Here is a 16,708-nt window from a genome sequence, read left to right on the forward strand (position 1 = left end):
GCCAAAGGCTTTTACCTGAAAACCCGCTGTCACACTCACAGTGGAACATCTCTGCTTCCTTTACGTGGCACTTGCCATTATTCTTACATGGGTTGTTTTGACAGGGGTTATTCCCACACTCGCCAACACCACTGCCATACAGGACATCACTGCCTGTTTCCTCAAGGTCGTAGACCAGATTATTGACGTCCAGCAGGCGGATACAGCCCTTCAGTCCTTTCTTTGCTGCTGTTCTCTCTGTAACACTGGAAAAATAGGAGGCATTTTTGTGAAACATAAGAACTGTTTCAGGTGATTGACACAATGAGAAACAGAAGGTCAGGTATTTAACAATCCAACTCAAAATACAGAAGATGCTGAAGATTTTAAATAAAATCCAAATAAAACACCATGAAACACTTGACTGGACAGACAAGGGATAAAGCAGAGTTCTTATTTCAGACTGTTGAGTTTTCATCAGAATTGATCAACCTGAAATTTTAATCCTCTTTCTCCTTCCAGAAGTATGACCTGACAGGCTGAGTTTTATACCGGCTGTAACTTTACTCAAAATTCATGCATAGAATTCGACGTTTCGAGCATAAGCCCTTCATCAGGAATGGATTCCTGATGAAGGGCTTATGCTCGAAACGTCGAATTCTCTATTCCTGAGATGCTGCCTAACCTGCTGTGCTTTGACCAGCAACACATTTGCAGCTGTGATCTCCAGCATCTGCAGACCTCATTTTTTACTCAAAATTCATGCAGGAAGCTCTATTCTCATCACTCTTCCATATTATGTTCCTCGGTGACTTGGCTTGTAAATTCAATCAGGGAACATATAGACATTTATACCTCAGGAAGGAACCAGCTCCTCCGCCTGACCTGTGCCAATCTGTCTATACTATCGATCTCACATCTTTTCCTTGGAGAAAGAACAATCTGGAAAGGTCCTCTTATCCACTGCCATCCAGTAATTGCTAATTATTCATCAGTGCAGGTGGTCAGGTTAGTGGTTCCAGTAATTCTGGGATACAAACACTCCTCCAGATATTCCATGTGTTTTTCTTTGATCCCTATTCTTTCTCCTAATTTCACCTCTTGTTGAGTTTCCATTACAATCTCCCCCTCACCGTACTTAAACAATTGGAAAAAGCCTCAATTTCATCTTCTTACACTCCAACCTAATTTCTTCTGAAGTTTTCATCTCTGCTCCCACTGAGGAAGTGACGGCCTAGTGGTATGATCACTAGACTACTAATCCAGAGGCCCAGGTTATGGTCTGAAGATATGGATTTGAATCCTGCTATGGAGATGGTGGAATGTGAAACCAAGAATCTAATGATGGCTGTGAAACTTGTTGATTGTTGGGGAACTAACACCTTTAGAGGAAAGAGACCATTCAGCCCATTAAATCTAAACTAATCCTCAGAAGAACATCTCACTCAGATACAGTTTCTCCACATCTTATCCCTGCACTTACAATGGATAACCCACTTGGCCTACACTACAGGCAATTTAGCAAGTCCAATCCAACCAACCCGTACAGCTTTGGACTGTAGGAGGAAACTGGAGCACCTGCTGAAAACCTGTGTTGATATGGGGAGAACGTACAAACTCCACAAGGCCAGAATCAAACCTGGATCCCTGGCACTGTGAGGGAGCAGTGCTAACCATTGTACCATCATGCCACCCTTTAGGGAAGGAAATCTGCCATCCTTACCTGGTCTGGCCTACATGTGACTCTAGACCCACAGCAATGTGGTCTACTCTTAATTGCCCTCTGGGCACTCGAGAATGGTCAATAAATGCTGGCCTAGCCAGTGACACCTGTATCCCATGCTCAAATCAAGAAAATGGAATCTTCCTCCAACAGAGGGCCAAACTCCTGATTTCAGGAATTCCGTCTCCATTGGAACTCAATCCCTTCCCCATGCCCCAAAACCTCTTGACACTTTAACCCATCTAGACTGTGTTGTTGAGAACCAGCAGTGTGACATCAGATTGCTTATCTTCTCTACTTCCCTCCCTCATTCTATCCTGTCACCCTCTGAACTCTATTCTCTCAGGTTCACTCATGACATTGACAGCAAAGCTGTGTGGAGCAGTTCAGCAGAGAACAACCATAACCAAGCACAAGCTGAACACCAACTCTCCTCTTTCCTCCTGTTCCCCTCTCACCAACAAACATCAAGCCACCCCAGCAAAGGGTTTTACAATGCTCAGCAAAGTATTACATTATTGAATCACTAGGAACAGGAAGGGGAAACAAGTTGAGGCTTGCACACCCCAACACGCCATAGAAAAGGTCTACACATTCCCAGATGCTTTAACAGGCCTGGACTGAGTTAGAATATCCAAACTATAAGAAACCATAGAAAATGTCACATCAACCACAGTGATACTCAGCAGCAGCCTATCTGTTATGTAACACTTTTGAAGGGTAGGCACAGATGTAATGTAGGAAATTTGGGAACTCAAATTGTTTATCGAAGTACCGTTGGTTGTGCTATAATGTGACAGTTCCATTCTCATGTAATCCCATGTTAAGAAAATTGTGTTAATAGCAGCACCATTTAAACTAATGGGGTTGAAATCATATCATAACCAATACACGCTTTAAATGTTCATGCTTTACAAATGGTGTCCCCAATTCATTAATCGCATTACAGCGACTCCGCATTAACGAAACATGTGTTATAGCCGAACAACCTGTACTACAAACAATATTGTGATGACCAGAGATAAGCATCCCATTCTTCACTGAAGTAATGTCATTGATTCCTATACATCCATCATAAGAAGTCAGATAGGGTTTCAGTTTAACGTCTCATCCGATCATCAAGTGTTTCTGGAGTTGTGGGGACAGCATGCAGTTACACAGTGAATTCAAGGCAACAGGGCATTCTGAATGGAAATGCCACCTCCTGGGGGTCATAGCAAACACTTACAGTGCCATTTCATCCTCTGGGGCCCCTCCTAGGAACAGGTCAGTGTCCAGGTTTAGTCCATCAGTTCCATCAGGACTTTGCCCAAGCACATGTGGTTCACCATCCACTGATAGCATTCCATTACGTCGGTTACGGTTCACAACCACTTGGTGCCATTTCCCAGGCTCTATCAGGGTTTTACTGATGATGATGCCAGTTCCAGAGCCAGTGTTGAACCTGTAGGGATTCAGAATGAAGCAAATTGACAAATAGGCAAAAACCAGTCATAGGCTGAAAATCCAGTATCAACCTGCAACCCAACTCAGAGATGGTTTACTCAGACATCCCGTGCAGTTGCTGCATTGCAACATTAATCAACTTGATATCAAATTCCCTTAGCTAGTTAATAAGATCTACTTCTGATTTTTGCCAGCCTCAGAACTGCAACAGTTAATTACAAGAGCAACAATTTCAAGAAATTTCCCAAATAAGTGTAAGGAAAATGAACACTGAGCAAGAAAGGGAGAGGTTGAAAACATTGACCGATACCATGAAGAAAGAAATTGGTTTTGAGGAAGTTGTTAAAAGGTGCAGAGCGAGCCGGAGAGTTTCATGTTACTGTTGTGACCTCTCTTATTTCTCCCCTGGGCTATACATGACGGCGTGAAGGGGGTCAACATGGGAGGGAGGAAAAGTAAATATCATTCTGAACCTCTGTGAAATTCACTCGCTAACACAATTACTGTTGTTCCAACTGAATGAAAAATGCATTTGGAATATGTTCAAAGTTTTTAAACTGTTGAGAGATATTGATAAGATGAATTCAAGCAGGGTTCTTTACAGTGCTGTAATAAAAGGCACAAATACAAATTTGCTCCATAAAATTAAATTGTTGCCTTTCCTTTCCTATGAGCAGTACATATCTAGAACAGACTCTGAAGAATGAGGGATGAATGAGTGCCTGGATATAAAACAGGCTGATTGTTAGAAGGATAAACCTGTTCATGTAGGAACAAAAGAACAATACCAGGAAAGTCAAAGGTGAGAAAAGATAATATGGTCCACTGAGACTCATCCAATTAGTATTTTAAATCTCCCAGCATACCATCCAGTTATATTTTAAACAGGCCAGATGTTTTTGTCTTTTCTGCCATCTGGTAGATTATTAAAAACATTTATTACAACATTCAGATCATTAAATACTTTGAAATGGCTTGGCTCTGATGTTCTGAGGCCACAGTAAAAATTAATCTGTAGAATTCCAGTGTTAGAAGCAAAATGATATACAGTGTAATTTTTACAACAAAGCCTTGAGAATAAAGGGTCGACATTTCAAGGGCCAAGATAAATTTCTTTACATTCCTATTTGAAAACCTAATAGGGCCAAACATATGGGGGTCCAGTGGAATGTGTGTGTAATATATATGGTTACAATGGAACTTGCATCTTTACAATGCAAAGGGAGTGGTCTGCTTAAATCATGCTTTACATTATTTTAAAATGATCAAAATCAATAACTAGAAACTGAACCAATTTATTTAAGCAATTTGCTTCTTTTAACAGGAATGTAGTCTTACCTGAGCTCCACATGGCCCCTCACAAGGGCGAGAGAGATGAAGTCTTTGCCTTTCTTCTGTCCGTTGTACAGCAGTAAGCCATCCAGGTCAGAGGCACGGAATTCTAGATTAATACGTACTGTGTAGTAAGCCTTCATTGTCTTAAATGCCAGGTATGACTTGCCTCCAAACTCAGGTAAATGGTATACGATTGCTGTATAAAACAAAGCAGATCTTAACAACGTTCAAGTATCAGCAATGACTGTGATTTTTGAAAATTACTTACAATAACTTGATGAGCCAAATAATTAACATTTTAAAAAGAGACTTTAAAAGATTTTACATACCAGTAACTACTAAAAGAAATGGAGATACATTTTTGTTTTGTTTTTAATTTTTTGCTTTCATTCTAAAATTGAGAATCTGTTTTTAAGGTTACTCTTTTTTGCAATAATCCTCAATGCAAAACCTATAAGAATTACACATACCAACTGGCTGCCAAATGTGTGTTGCGAACATTGCATTAATGACTAGTTCCGTAACTCCAGCTGTCCAACATCTAAAGCATACTTTACAATTTGATAAGCCCATTTATTCCTTATCTCCTTGACTTCTCTCAAACCAGGAACAGTGGTGATATAGTGAACACAGACTAAATTACACACTCTGGGAGATTTAGAATTCTGATACAGAAAAACATTGCTCCAATTTCTTTACAGCTCACAAAAAAGATTATCGTGTGCTAAAATGAAAAGGCATTTACTGTAATAGTAGCGAATTGAATGTGACAACATTAAATAGGCAACCTCTGAAGTAGCATTGCAACTCAACAAGAATTTCAGTCCAAAAATACAGTTGATGATAATGCGATGAATCAGTATGGATACCATTTCAGCAAAACAAAAAAAAAAATTAGTAGGTTAGCTAGCATTGAGTTTGTCGAGGGAAAGTACCTGGTGAGGTCAAAATGTATGGAAAATGACAATAAGACATAGTTCAATTGCAGCATATTCAAAATGTGTAAATTTATTTATCTACTAACCACAGAAGAAAACACAAAGGGGTAAAGGGTGCCATTAAATGGAATTGAAAAATGTGCTGGTCTGTGGGGGGAGCATGAGTATGGACTAATTGAATCTCTCTTTGAAACAGTAGCACAGATGTCACTCAATTAGATTAATGCTTTTTTTTACTTACAAGATAAACAAAATGCTAACATTTGGTTCACTTAACAAAATAAAATTAACTTAATCAAAGGTTCTGGTTAGTCTCTGTATTTCTATGGCTTCTCGCTTCTTTCAAAGGAGTAACAACATTCATTGACAAGAGAAAAAAAAGGGCTACACCTTTTGCACACTGAGCTAAGATGCACCACACTAACACATTAGGGACTAGGGACACTGGAGAGTGGAAAGGGGACACAGGTTTGTAGCAGAGGTCCCACAGGTTCGAATTCTTTATTTCAACTGTACTGCCTTTTGGAGGTATTTCCCAAAGGTTCATCACGTTCCCACAAGAAGTGGGGAATACAGGAAGGCTTAGCTCCTCAGGCTGTCACACAACTCTGCTGGCTGAAGTCTAGAAATTAGCAACTTCCCTAATCTTTGGGCCCAGACGTGATATTTAGAGAAACCAAGAAAGTGAAAAGGGCTGCCTAATAAAACAAACATTTGCATGTTGGCAAAGTTCTCCATGTTAAAGAAGCTGATTACAGCCAAGACAGTTATACTCAGAACTCATCAAAACTGAGGGATGTTGAGGCAGAGGTATGCAGAGTGAGAATGAGCATTCTTGCTTCCACAACAATGAAAACAGACACGATTGAACGTCTTTTCAGGAGATAATTCAATATTGTTCCACCTCCCTTCATTAAAATAAAACAAGGAACTACAGATGCTGGAGATCTGAAACAAAATGAAAATTGCTGGAGAAACCCAGCAGTCTGATAGCACCTATGGAGAGAGAAATAGAGTTAACATTAACTGGAGCTGTAAGAAGGGTCACTGCACTCAAAACATTAGCTCTGCTTCCTGTTCACAGGTGCTGCCACACCTGCTGAGCTTCTCCGAGGATTCCTGCTTTTGCTTCCAATAAATGAACAAAGCTCATTGATGGTTAATAGTCACATTTACAAAATCCTCAAGGACCTTCAGAACTTGAGAGTCACCATCATCAGCAGAAGAGATGAAAAACTGGGGAGAATCCACATCTGGTAAAGAAAATATCTTATCCTTAAATACATTGTTGAGATAAATGTAGACCCTATTATGGAGTTTTACAGTTCTTACTTTGCTCACAAACAGCTCCTCCCCTTCCAGCTGGGCAACTGCAAGTGTAATCCTTCCCATCATCTTCACAAGTGCCTCCGTGGAGACAAGGGTGCAAGTCACAAGGTTTGGAAATGTAGACATCTGGCAGCTTGGCAGGAGTGTCCTTGGAGTGAAGGGGTCGCCTTGGGGTTGCTGCCTTTGTCGTGGTTGTCAGAGTCATGGAAGTCCCTTCGGGCCGCCTGGTGGGAAAGTGGGGCCTCCTGGTAATTGCCAGTGGGAGGGTGACCAGTGTGGACGCTGTGGTTACTGGCATTGTTGTGGCTGCTGTGGTTGTGCTGGTGGTTGTGAACAGCACTGGTGCCAAATCTACAGTTAAAAAAAAACAAAGAGGAAAACCTACATACAAACTGAATTAAACCACCCGGCCCGGTAATGTTTGGCAGCAGAATTAAAAACACCATGGTACATTGCATTTACATAAACCTGTCAGATGTTAATTATAACAACCACCTCCATTTATATATCACCTTTAATGTGTGAAGTATTCCATGTGGTTCTCTGGAGTGCTAGCAGACAAAAATTATAACACGATATTGTACATTTTAAAATTAAGAATGTGTTTTTCACATTTAATTTAGAGCCATCTATTATAATAAATTCGGGGAACTTCTGCAGTTTCCATTTCAAAACTCACACTACACTCATTTATTGTTTGAGCTGTAGATCCTCTGGGTAGGATAGAGATGCTCTACAAGAAGTAAGCCTCTTTATTACCCACATGATCTGATACAGAAAGGAAACAGGCAGCTGGTGTAATACCATCAGCTTGAAGATTAATAGTTCCTCAGTTTTTAAGGAGAAAAAAACTGACTGGATAAATGTACCTCCCTCTCCAGATATATTTGCAGAATAATTAAATCAGAACTGAGCTTCTGTCACTGGACCTAAAGTCTCAATTCTGCTTTCTCTCCACAGATGCTGCCAGACCAGCTGAGTTTCTCCAGCAATTTCTATTTTTGTTGCATTACCTGGGTCTCTGGATTAATAGTATAATGCTATTACCATTAGGCTGTTGCCTTCAGCAATGAACAAAGACTGAGTAACAAAACATACACCTAATACAACAAGCAACACTGTTCATTTTATCATGTAGAGCCTGACTCTCTCTATCTCACAGGTTACTAAAACTTCAAATACCTGCACAGGCTGAGGATGCACCTTTCCTCTAGGTGACTACCTTGGTAAATAATTTAGAGCCTGTGATCTCTGCAACACACGATTGTGAAATACAGCACAATATCCAAACTGACATGAAGTTGAGAATCCTACCCACATTTAAGGCTGCAATGCATCATTCATCTGAAAGACTGAGGGATGAAGATATCCAAGATGAAACAAAACACTGGGGCGCATTGCCAGAGGAACTCAATTCAAAAGCAGAGAAGCTGCATGAAATATATGTAGGGGCCAAAATTCATCTCAAAACAAATGGTATTGGATTGGCTGACTTCCACACACAGCGCCCGATATTCAGTACCAGGGACTACACTGGTCAGACCAGATGTACAGGAGAAAGTGAGGACTGCAGATGCTGGAGATCAGAGCTCAAAATGTGTTCCTGAAGAAGGGCTTATGTCCGAAACGACGATTCTCCTGTTCTTCGGATGCTGCCTGACCTGCTGCGCTTTTCCAGCAGACCAGATGTACAGCACCATGATCAATTCTGCTCTCCCTATCATGCATCAAATGTAAAGCAATGTGAAAGAACTGAAAAGATTCACAAGAACAATCACAGAATTGAAACGCTATAACTATCTGAAAAGATTGACCAGTCTGAAGATCATTTTCTAACAGACACACTGAGAGATGCCCCAACAGGGAGTTTTAAATTTATAAAGGGTTCTATACGAGGGACACAGAGAGTGGAAGAGTTCAAAATCCATGAGTATAAATGTAAGTTAACAAATAATTCCAGTAGACAATTCAGGTTTAATGCTTCTCCTCAGGGAATGGTGAGGATGTTGGATTTGCTACTTCACTGTGTGGTTGGGGTGATAGCACAGATGCATGTCAGGAAATTTAGGTTGAAAGCATTTAAGTGACAGAATTTTGGTTTTGATCTATACCGCTGTTTCTTCATTGTCACTGTGTCAAATTCCTGGAACCCATTCCTCAGCTGAAGTATGGGTGCACTAGGCGTCATGCAGACTGCTGCAGTCTACGGTGTGCTTTGGCATCCCCTCCTCAAGTACAATTAGGAATGGGCAATAAATGTTCACGTACAATCTACAAACAAATACTCGACACCGGTTTATAAGGACCAAAGTAGATGAAATAAGTAGATTAGATTCAGCATGGGCTTGTGTGGAACATAAATGGCATTAAAGGTAATGATGTTGGAAGAGTTAATAGTAGAGTTTCATTGAACACTACTCAGTGGAGAAAGGGACCCTAGATGAAGCTAAGATGAAGACAGATGTGCCATCTCTGACTCCTGATAGTCTCTGTAATTAGTAACATAGAAACTCAGAGCAGGAGTTGGTCATTCAGTCCTTTGGACCTGCTGTCCCCATTCAATATAATCATGGCTGATTCCAGCTTTCGTTGCATACTCCTTGATACATTAAAATATAAAAATGTATCAATCTCTTTCTACAGCATACTCAGTGACCTGGTCTCCACAGTCTTCTGAGGTAGCAGATTCCACAGGCTCACTACCCTATGAGTGGCGAAGTGTTTCCAAACCTTAGCCCAAAATGGCCGATCCCACATCCTGAGACTGTGACCGTAGTTTTAGACTCCCCAAATATGGGAAACAACCTGCCTCCTTCTCACCTGTCACTAACTCTAACCTTTAACTATACCCAGAAGCTGGGAGGAATCTCATTGTAAAGGAGATAGAGACAGAAACCATCAGAATAGTTAAGAAGTATTTACAAATGCACTTGTGATGGCGAGGCAGACAACACTATGGGCCAAGTGGTGGAATATGGGATGAGAATAGCTTTGTGGTTGTTTTTGACTGGTACGGACACAATGTGCTGTAAACCTCAATGAGGATTCTGGGTAATCCAAAATGGAGGACTGGAAAAATTTTTGGCTGTAACAGTTGCTCTTTTATTGAGGTATTTTAGGTGTTGGAGGTGATTTCCTTGAATCCCAGGAGCTGCAATTACTGTTTTATATGCTATTGCATTGCTTTGGAACTTTGGGAAAAAAAAGTCAAAACAATAGCATTTTAAAAGAAAGAAGAACAGACAAAGGAAGCACATGGTGAAGTCAGTGCAGGAGAGAGAGAAAGAAACTGACACAGCAGTGAACCTACACAGTTACTTCCTTTGCTGGTTTGAATTCATGTATCGCTGAACATCTGAGTGTGTCTGGGAAAATTAACAAATAGTGAAATTCACAACTGATCTTGGAGGAACTGTTTGGGCAAAGTTCACAGCACAGAAGCAGGTAAGTGTTTTAAGTGTGACCTACAGAAAGTCTGCAGTAGTGAGTAGAGTGGGTTCTTTCTTGATTATATGTTTTTTTCAGATGTCTCTTGATTAAACTTAAAATTTAAGCCATAACTATTAATTCAATGTGTAACCGTGTTTGTAGATGAACAAAACTGTGTTATTTTCTGGGTCTGTACATAGTGAAGGAGCAAAAATGGCCTTTAGTAGAGTGATATGCGCTTCTTGTCAGATTTGGAGTTTAAAGAGAATTTAAGGGTTACTGTGGATTATATCTGCAATAAATGCTGTTGGTTGCAAATCTTAGCAGATCGAATGGATCAGTTGGAGAGACAGTTTGAAGCGATGAGGAATTTGCAACAGCAACAGTATGTGATGGATGGCAGAAAGTCTCAGATACAGTCACATAGATGGGTTAACTCCAGGAAAGGTAAGAGAGGTAGGCAGCTAGTGCAGGAGTCTTCTGTGGCTATAACCATTTCAAACAAGTATGCTGTTTTGGAAAATGTAGGAGGTGATGGATTCTTAGGGGAACTTCGCACACACAGCCAAGTTTCTGATATTGAGACTGGCTCTAATGCAATGAGGGGTACGTCGGGTTCCAAGAAATAAATTGTGTTAGGGGACTTTCTAGTCCGAGGTACAAACAGACATTTCTGTGGCCAGCAGCGAAAAATCATAATGGTGTGTTGCTTCCCAGATGTCAGGATCAAGGATATCTCAGAGAGAGTGCATAATGTTCTCAAAGGGGGAAAGTGGCCAGCAAGATGTCATTGTCCACACTGGAACCAACGACAAATGAAGGGAAAAGGTTAAGATTATGAAGGGAGATTACAGAGAGCTAGGCAGAAATTTAAAAAGGAGGTCCTCGAGAGTAGTAATATCTGGATTACTCCCGGTGCTACGAGCTAGTGAGGGAAGGAATAGGAGGATAGAGCAGATGAATGCATGGCTGAGGAGCTGGTGTATGGGAGAAGGATTCACATTTTTGGATCATTTGAATCTCTTTTGGGGTAGAAGTGACCTGCACAAGAAGGATGGTTTGCACCTAAATTGGAAGGGGACTAATATACTGGCAGGGAGATTTGCTTGAGCTGCTTGGGAGGATTTAAAAAAGTAAGGGTGGGGGAGAGGTGGGACCCAGGGAGATAGTGAGGAAAGAGATCAATCTGAGACTGGTATAGTTGATAACAGAAACTGTCAGAGCAGGCAGGGACAAGGTAGGACTAATAAATTAAACTGCATCTATTTCAATGCAAGAGGCCTAACAGGGAAGGCAGATGAACTCCTAGCATGGTTAGGAACATGGGACTGGGTATCATAGCAGTTACAGAAACATGGCTCAGGGATGAGCAGGACTGGCAGCTGAATGTTCCAGGATACAAAGGCTACAGGAAGGATAGAAAGGGAGGCAAGAGAGAAGGGGGGAGTGGCATTTTTGACAAGGGATAGCATTACAGCTGTGCTAAGGGAGGATATTCCTGGAAATACATCCAGGGAAGTTATTTGGGTGGAACTGAGAAATAAGAAAGGGATGATTTTGTCATTTACATAAATGATTTGGATGTGAGCATAAGTGGTACAGTTAGTAAGTTTGCAGATGACACCAAAAGCGGAGGTGTAGTGGACAGCAAAGAAAGTTAACTCAGATTACTACAGGATCTTGATCAGATGGGCCAGTTGGGCTGAGAAGTGGCAGATGGAGGTTAATTCAGATAAATGCGAGATGCTGCATTTTGGGAAAGCAAATCTTAGCAGGACTTATACACTTAATGGTAAAGTCCTAGGGAGTGTTACTGAACAAAGAGACCTTGGAGTGCAGGTTCATAGCTCCTTGAAAGTGGAGTCACAGGTAGATAGAATAGTGAAGAAGGTGTTTGGTATGCTTTCTTTCATTGTTGAGAGTATTGAGTACAGGAGTTGGGAGGTCATGTTGCGGCTGTACAGGACATTGGTTAGGCCACTGTTGGAATATTGTGTGCAATTCTGGTCCCCTTCCTATCGGAAAGATGTTGTAACACTTGAAAGGGTTCAGAAAAGATTTACAAGGATGTTGCCAGGGTTGGATGATTTGAGTATCGGGAGAGGTTGAATAATCTAGGGCTGTTTTCCCTGGAGCGTCGGAGGCTGAGGGGTGACCCCATAGAGGTTTACAAAATTATGAGGGGCATGGATAGGATAAATAGACAAAGTCTTTTCCCTGGGGGGGGGTGGAGTCCAGAACTAGAGGGCATAGGTTTAGGGTGAGAGGGGAAACATATAAAAGAGACCTAAGGGGCAACATTTTCATGCAGAGGGTGGTACGTGTATGGAATGAGCTGCCAGAGGATGTGGTAGAGGCTGGTACAATTGCAACATTTAAGAGGCATCTGGATGGGTATATGAATAGGAAGGGTTTGGAGGGATATGGGTCGGGTTTTGGCAGGTGGGACTAGATTGGGTTGGGATATCTGGTCAGCATGGACGGGTTGGACCGAAGGGTCTGTTTCCATGTTGTACGTCTCTATGACTCTAAATTAGTGTCGGGGGGTGGGGGGGGGGATGCAGGAATACGGGCACTGTGTGTTCCTAATGAGATAGTCCCACCAGCAAAATGGTGACATCTGAAAACCACCCCTCAGAAATACATTTAACTTTGGGATGAGCGATTTTTCCATTGTTCCTAAGACGTAGAGCACAATTCTAGACAAAGTGTTTGGACACATTTAATTTGGGAAAACATTGCTTTTAAAATTCTAATCATTAACTAGAATGCAATATTCTCTGTTCTTGATTCCGTAACAGATGAAAAGAGCTCCACATTTGTTCACTGAACTACCAGGTTTCCACGGTTTGTACATTGTTTGTATTATACTGTTTACATTATTGTTGTCAGGGTACATGTGCTAATTATGAGTTGACCCAAAGGGTATCTTTTTTAATTCATTAGTTCACAGAATGAGGGCATCACTGGCTCGGCCAGCATTTACTGCCCATCCCTAATTGTCCAGAGGGCAATTAAGTCAACCACATTGCTGTGGGTCTGGAGTCACATGTAGGTCAGACCGGGTAAGGATGGCAGTTTCCTTCCCTAAAGGACATTAGTGAACCAGTGGGTTTTCTGACAATCGGCAATGGTTTCATGGTCATCATAAGACTCTTAACTGATTTTTATTGAATTCAAATTCCAGCTTCTGCTGTGGCAGGATTCTAACCCCGGTCCCTAAACTATTACCTGGGTCTCTAGATCATCAATTTCCCAACTGAGCAATTATATTCGATGGATACAATTGCAATTCCAATCTGAATAAATTTAAATATACAAATTCAGAGGAAAGTACTTTTAAAAAATACTCCATTTGGAGAAAGTGAGAATATTCTATCCATTTCTCGCTGAAATGATCACCATCAGGAAAATCGGACTGTTTATGTTCACAATTGGGATTAGTACATGAATTAGGACAGTAACAACAAGCCCGGCACAAAATCATTAATATCTTTTCCTTCGAAGTGGACCTCTGAAATCTTAAAGCCAAACCAAAGGTCAAAGAGTCCAAAGATCAGTCAAGGGGACTGTCCGACAAGCAGTACAAACCGTGAATGTGGGTCCAGAACTTTGCCACCACCAGAGGGTAGCAGTATACTCTGTCTTCTTATTCAGTCTGGCTTGGGCAGCATCATGACAGTATATGATCTGCTGCGTGGAACCTTCTAGAGAATTGCACCAAATAAAACGAGAAAGCAGCTGTTCCAGTTTTGGCCAAAGCTCTGCGGAGGTGTTCCTTTCCTCTTTCAGAAAAAAAAGGAAATAACATCTGCAGAGCACAGTTTGATTATGATGAGGTCATGTTACCCAGAACATGTTGCGAGATCTGCTATTCTTCCCTAATGGTTACAGGTATTAATATTCCAGCTATCCGTCTTTCTCCACAGTACTACACACTTGGCGGAAGTTGTTCATTAGCAGACACTAACATTGAAAAATAGATAATAATTTCTTTTGTATGGTAGGCTAATGCAGAAGGTATGTGAATAAAACTCAAATGATATTACTAGATTCAATAAAAAAAGCTATTAATCATTACCTTGAATTTTACAGTCTACAAAAGCAACAACAGAGTTTGTAGTGTGACAACAGAACACACGAGCTACAGTTGTATGTTTCACTTTCACTGTGTTTCACAGTTTCTCTTGTGTTCCCAATAGGCTTCACTGTAATGGTATTCCTGGAATGATTGGCCAAGGCTACTTTGCCCTGGTGTGGGGGTTGTGAGGTAGGTTCAGATTGATTCCCCAAGCTAAACAGACCATTGATGCTCACTGTATGATGCCAGGCCTGAGACACCACTACCACTTGTGGAACCCTAGCTCAGAGATCGAATCCTCATCTTTAGCAGTGAAGAGGTGAGTGAAGAAACTGAAGCAAGCAAAAAAGGAAAAGACAGGAAAGGTCCCTTTACCAAATTCCACGATTTTGATGTTCTCCTGTTCTGGTTTCTTCACAATGATAGATTTCTTCTTAGAAAGCCTTACTTGCTGAAGCAAAGCCCTTTGTACATCACGGGAAGTGTAAGCTGTTCCTGGGAAGAATGCGGAAAATAAAAATCCATAAGTAGGCATAATGCAACTAAATAAAAAACGGAGTGAGCACAAATGTTTTGTTTTGCTGTTTTCATGAGATTGAGCATATGAGTTGTTCCATCAAATGCTTACGTGGATCAAAATGGACATCAACAATGGCGCGCACGGATTTGCTTGCTCCAAGACCACGGACTCGGACACTTTTATAATCTTTCTTGACATTTGAGTTCCGCAAGAGTTCTTCCAGCTGGATGAAGTTGAGTTGTGGGACACATGGATAAACAATCGGATGTTAGAAACAATCCAAATTTGGCTGAAAAGAATGCAATTACTCAATTCTCAACAAGTGCTCTGTGAAGACAATAACCAGTACTCAGTTAAACAGTGACCCTCACGTCAACTCACTGAAGAGTGCAATCAAAATGGGATGGAAGGGAAAATCAGACAACAAATTAACTTGCAAACATTTCAGACTGTTCTCAAAGGTAAAATTAAGAAAAATATTGGCAAATACCCGCAGTAGAGGATGCCATATGGGAGTGCGGACAGAGAAATGGATGAAACTCCATTTCTGTCACAACATACTTTAAGTTTGTTATCTTCTAAACTGAAAAGTACGTACTGTTACATGAAACAGAAGCAAAACACTGAGGATGCTGGAAATCTGAAACAGAAACAGCATGCTGGAGAAACCCAATACGTCTAATCATAAATTTTATGAAGTTATCAGTTAGGAAGAAACGTAAATTATCAATTGTCGATCAAAAATGTTGAAATATTCTAATAAACCAAATTTAAAAAGTTGGGCTTTTTTGCTGCATTTATATCATTATTGTGCTAAGTATTTTGATTAAATAGCTACCTCTTTTCCTTTAATGGATTCAGTGAGGGTTTTGAGTTTGACCTGACTCATCTTTGAAAGATTTTTGAAATAGCATCATATAGAACTTGAAATGTAACTGTTTCTCTTGCTGAAAGACCTACTGAGTTTCTCCAGCACTCTGTGTTTTTAAAGCTGCACATGTTTCTTCTCTACAAATTGGCAATCTTACAATTTACTCTACTCTGCACTAATGGCAGCAGCAGTAATGAACTGAATGGAGGTGAATAGTACGTAGCGAGGTTGAAGCATTTCCAACATTTTGTGGTGAAAGAAGAGATTAGCCTCAGTATTCTGCAGCGTAAACTCCATTAATCAATTCTCAATTAATGAGAGAATAGACACCTGACGGTGGGCCAATATATTCCATTGCATGGCTAACAGATCAGCCTGGAAAGTTGAGATAAATGTATGAGTTTTTGGTCTTGTTTCTGAAACTAGTTCACTTCAAAACTCTGCAAGCTTGTCTTTCCTGGGAATGGACAGTTTTTAAAAAAGTTATTAAGCCTTGCACTTCCTTGGTCTACTTATTTGGTGAAAATTAAGAGGACAAGAACATCATTCATCAGTTGCCAACTGGCACTCACAGCACTTTCAATACTTCGAGCTGTTTCACCAAACAGTTCCGACTTGGGATCGTCCATCTCTGGTGTGTAAAAAAGTTCTTGACCCTCGACCTCTTCCAAAACGAGAACTCCTTGGAATATCTTAGTAGCTATTGAAAGCAAAATCACAGTGGGAAAGCTGGAATTAATCAATGCTCCAGCCAGCATCATCAAACAAGACTGCATTACTGGCTGACAGAAAAGTGAATGGTGGGTTGGTAGTGCCAGTCTTAGGGTTAGTAAGATGGTTGTATTCTTTGAATTAGTAGTTCAGAGGAAGCTTGGAATAGGTGCACATGTAAATTTGGTTCATAACACAATGCCATAAATACCAGATGTTACCACAAGATTTGCTCCACAGCTCCGAACTATTGAGGTTGGCGAAAGGTTAAGTAGACAAAGAGAAAGAGTTGTTAGAGAAGAGGCAGGTTTAAACTGGCAGGATATTAGTAAAGAAATTAAATTTC

General features: G+C 40.8%; 1 protein-coding gene across 3 annotated transcripts in view; it reads right to left on the reverse strand.

The window, feature by feature from the left end:
* Nucleotides 1-16,708, reverse strand: part of agrn (agrin) — a 526,525-nt gene that overhangs the window by 59,470 nt on the left and 450,347 nt on the right. For all 3 annotated transcript variants that reach the window (XM_060852337.1, XM_060852336.1, XM_060852339.1), the window contains 7 exons: nt 16,224-16,351; nt 14,889-15,003; nt 14,636-14,755; nt 6,754-7,101; nt 4,487-4,679; nt 2,931-3,146; nt 16-245 (listed from right to left, as the gene is read on the reverse strand). In XM_060852337.1, coding sequence (XP_060708320.1) covers nt 16-245; nt 2,931-3,146; nt 4,487-4,679; nt 6,754-7,101; nt 14,636-14,755; nt 14,889-15,003; nt 16,224-16,351 — 1,350 coding nt within the window. The remainder of the gene's footprint in view (nt 1-15; nt 246-2,930; nt 3,147-4,486; nt 4,680-6,753; nt 7,102-14,635; nt 14,756-14,888; nt 15,004-16,223; nt 16,352-16,708) is intronic.

Source organism: Hemiscyllium ocellatum, chromosome 37, assembly GCF_020745735.1.
Source record: "Hemiscyllium ocellatum isolate sHemOce1 chromosome 37, sHemOce1.pat.X.cur, whole genome shotgun sequence".
In the NCBI taxonomy this organism is placed as follows: domain Eukaryota; kingdom Metazoa; phylum Chordata; class Chondrichthyes; order Orectolobiformes; family Hemiscylliidae; genus Hemiscyllium; species Hemiscyllium ocellatum.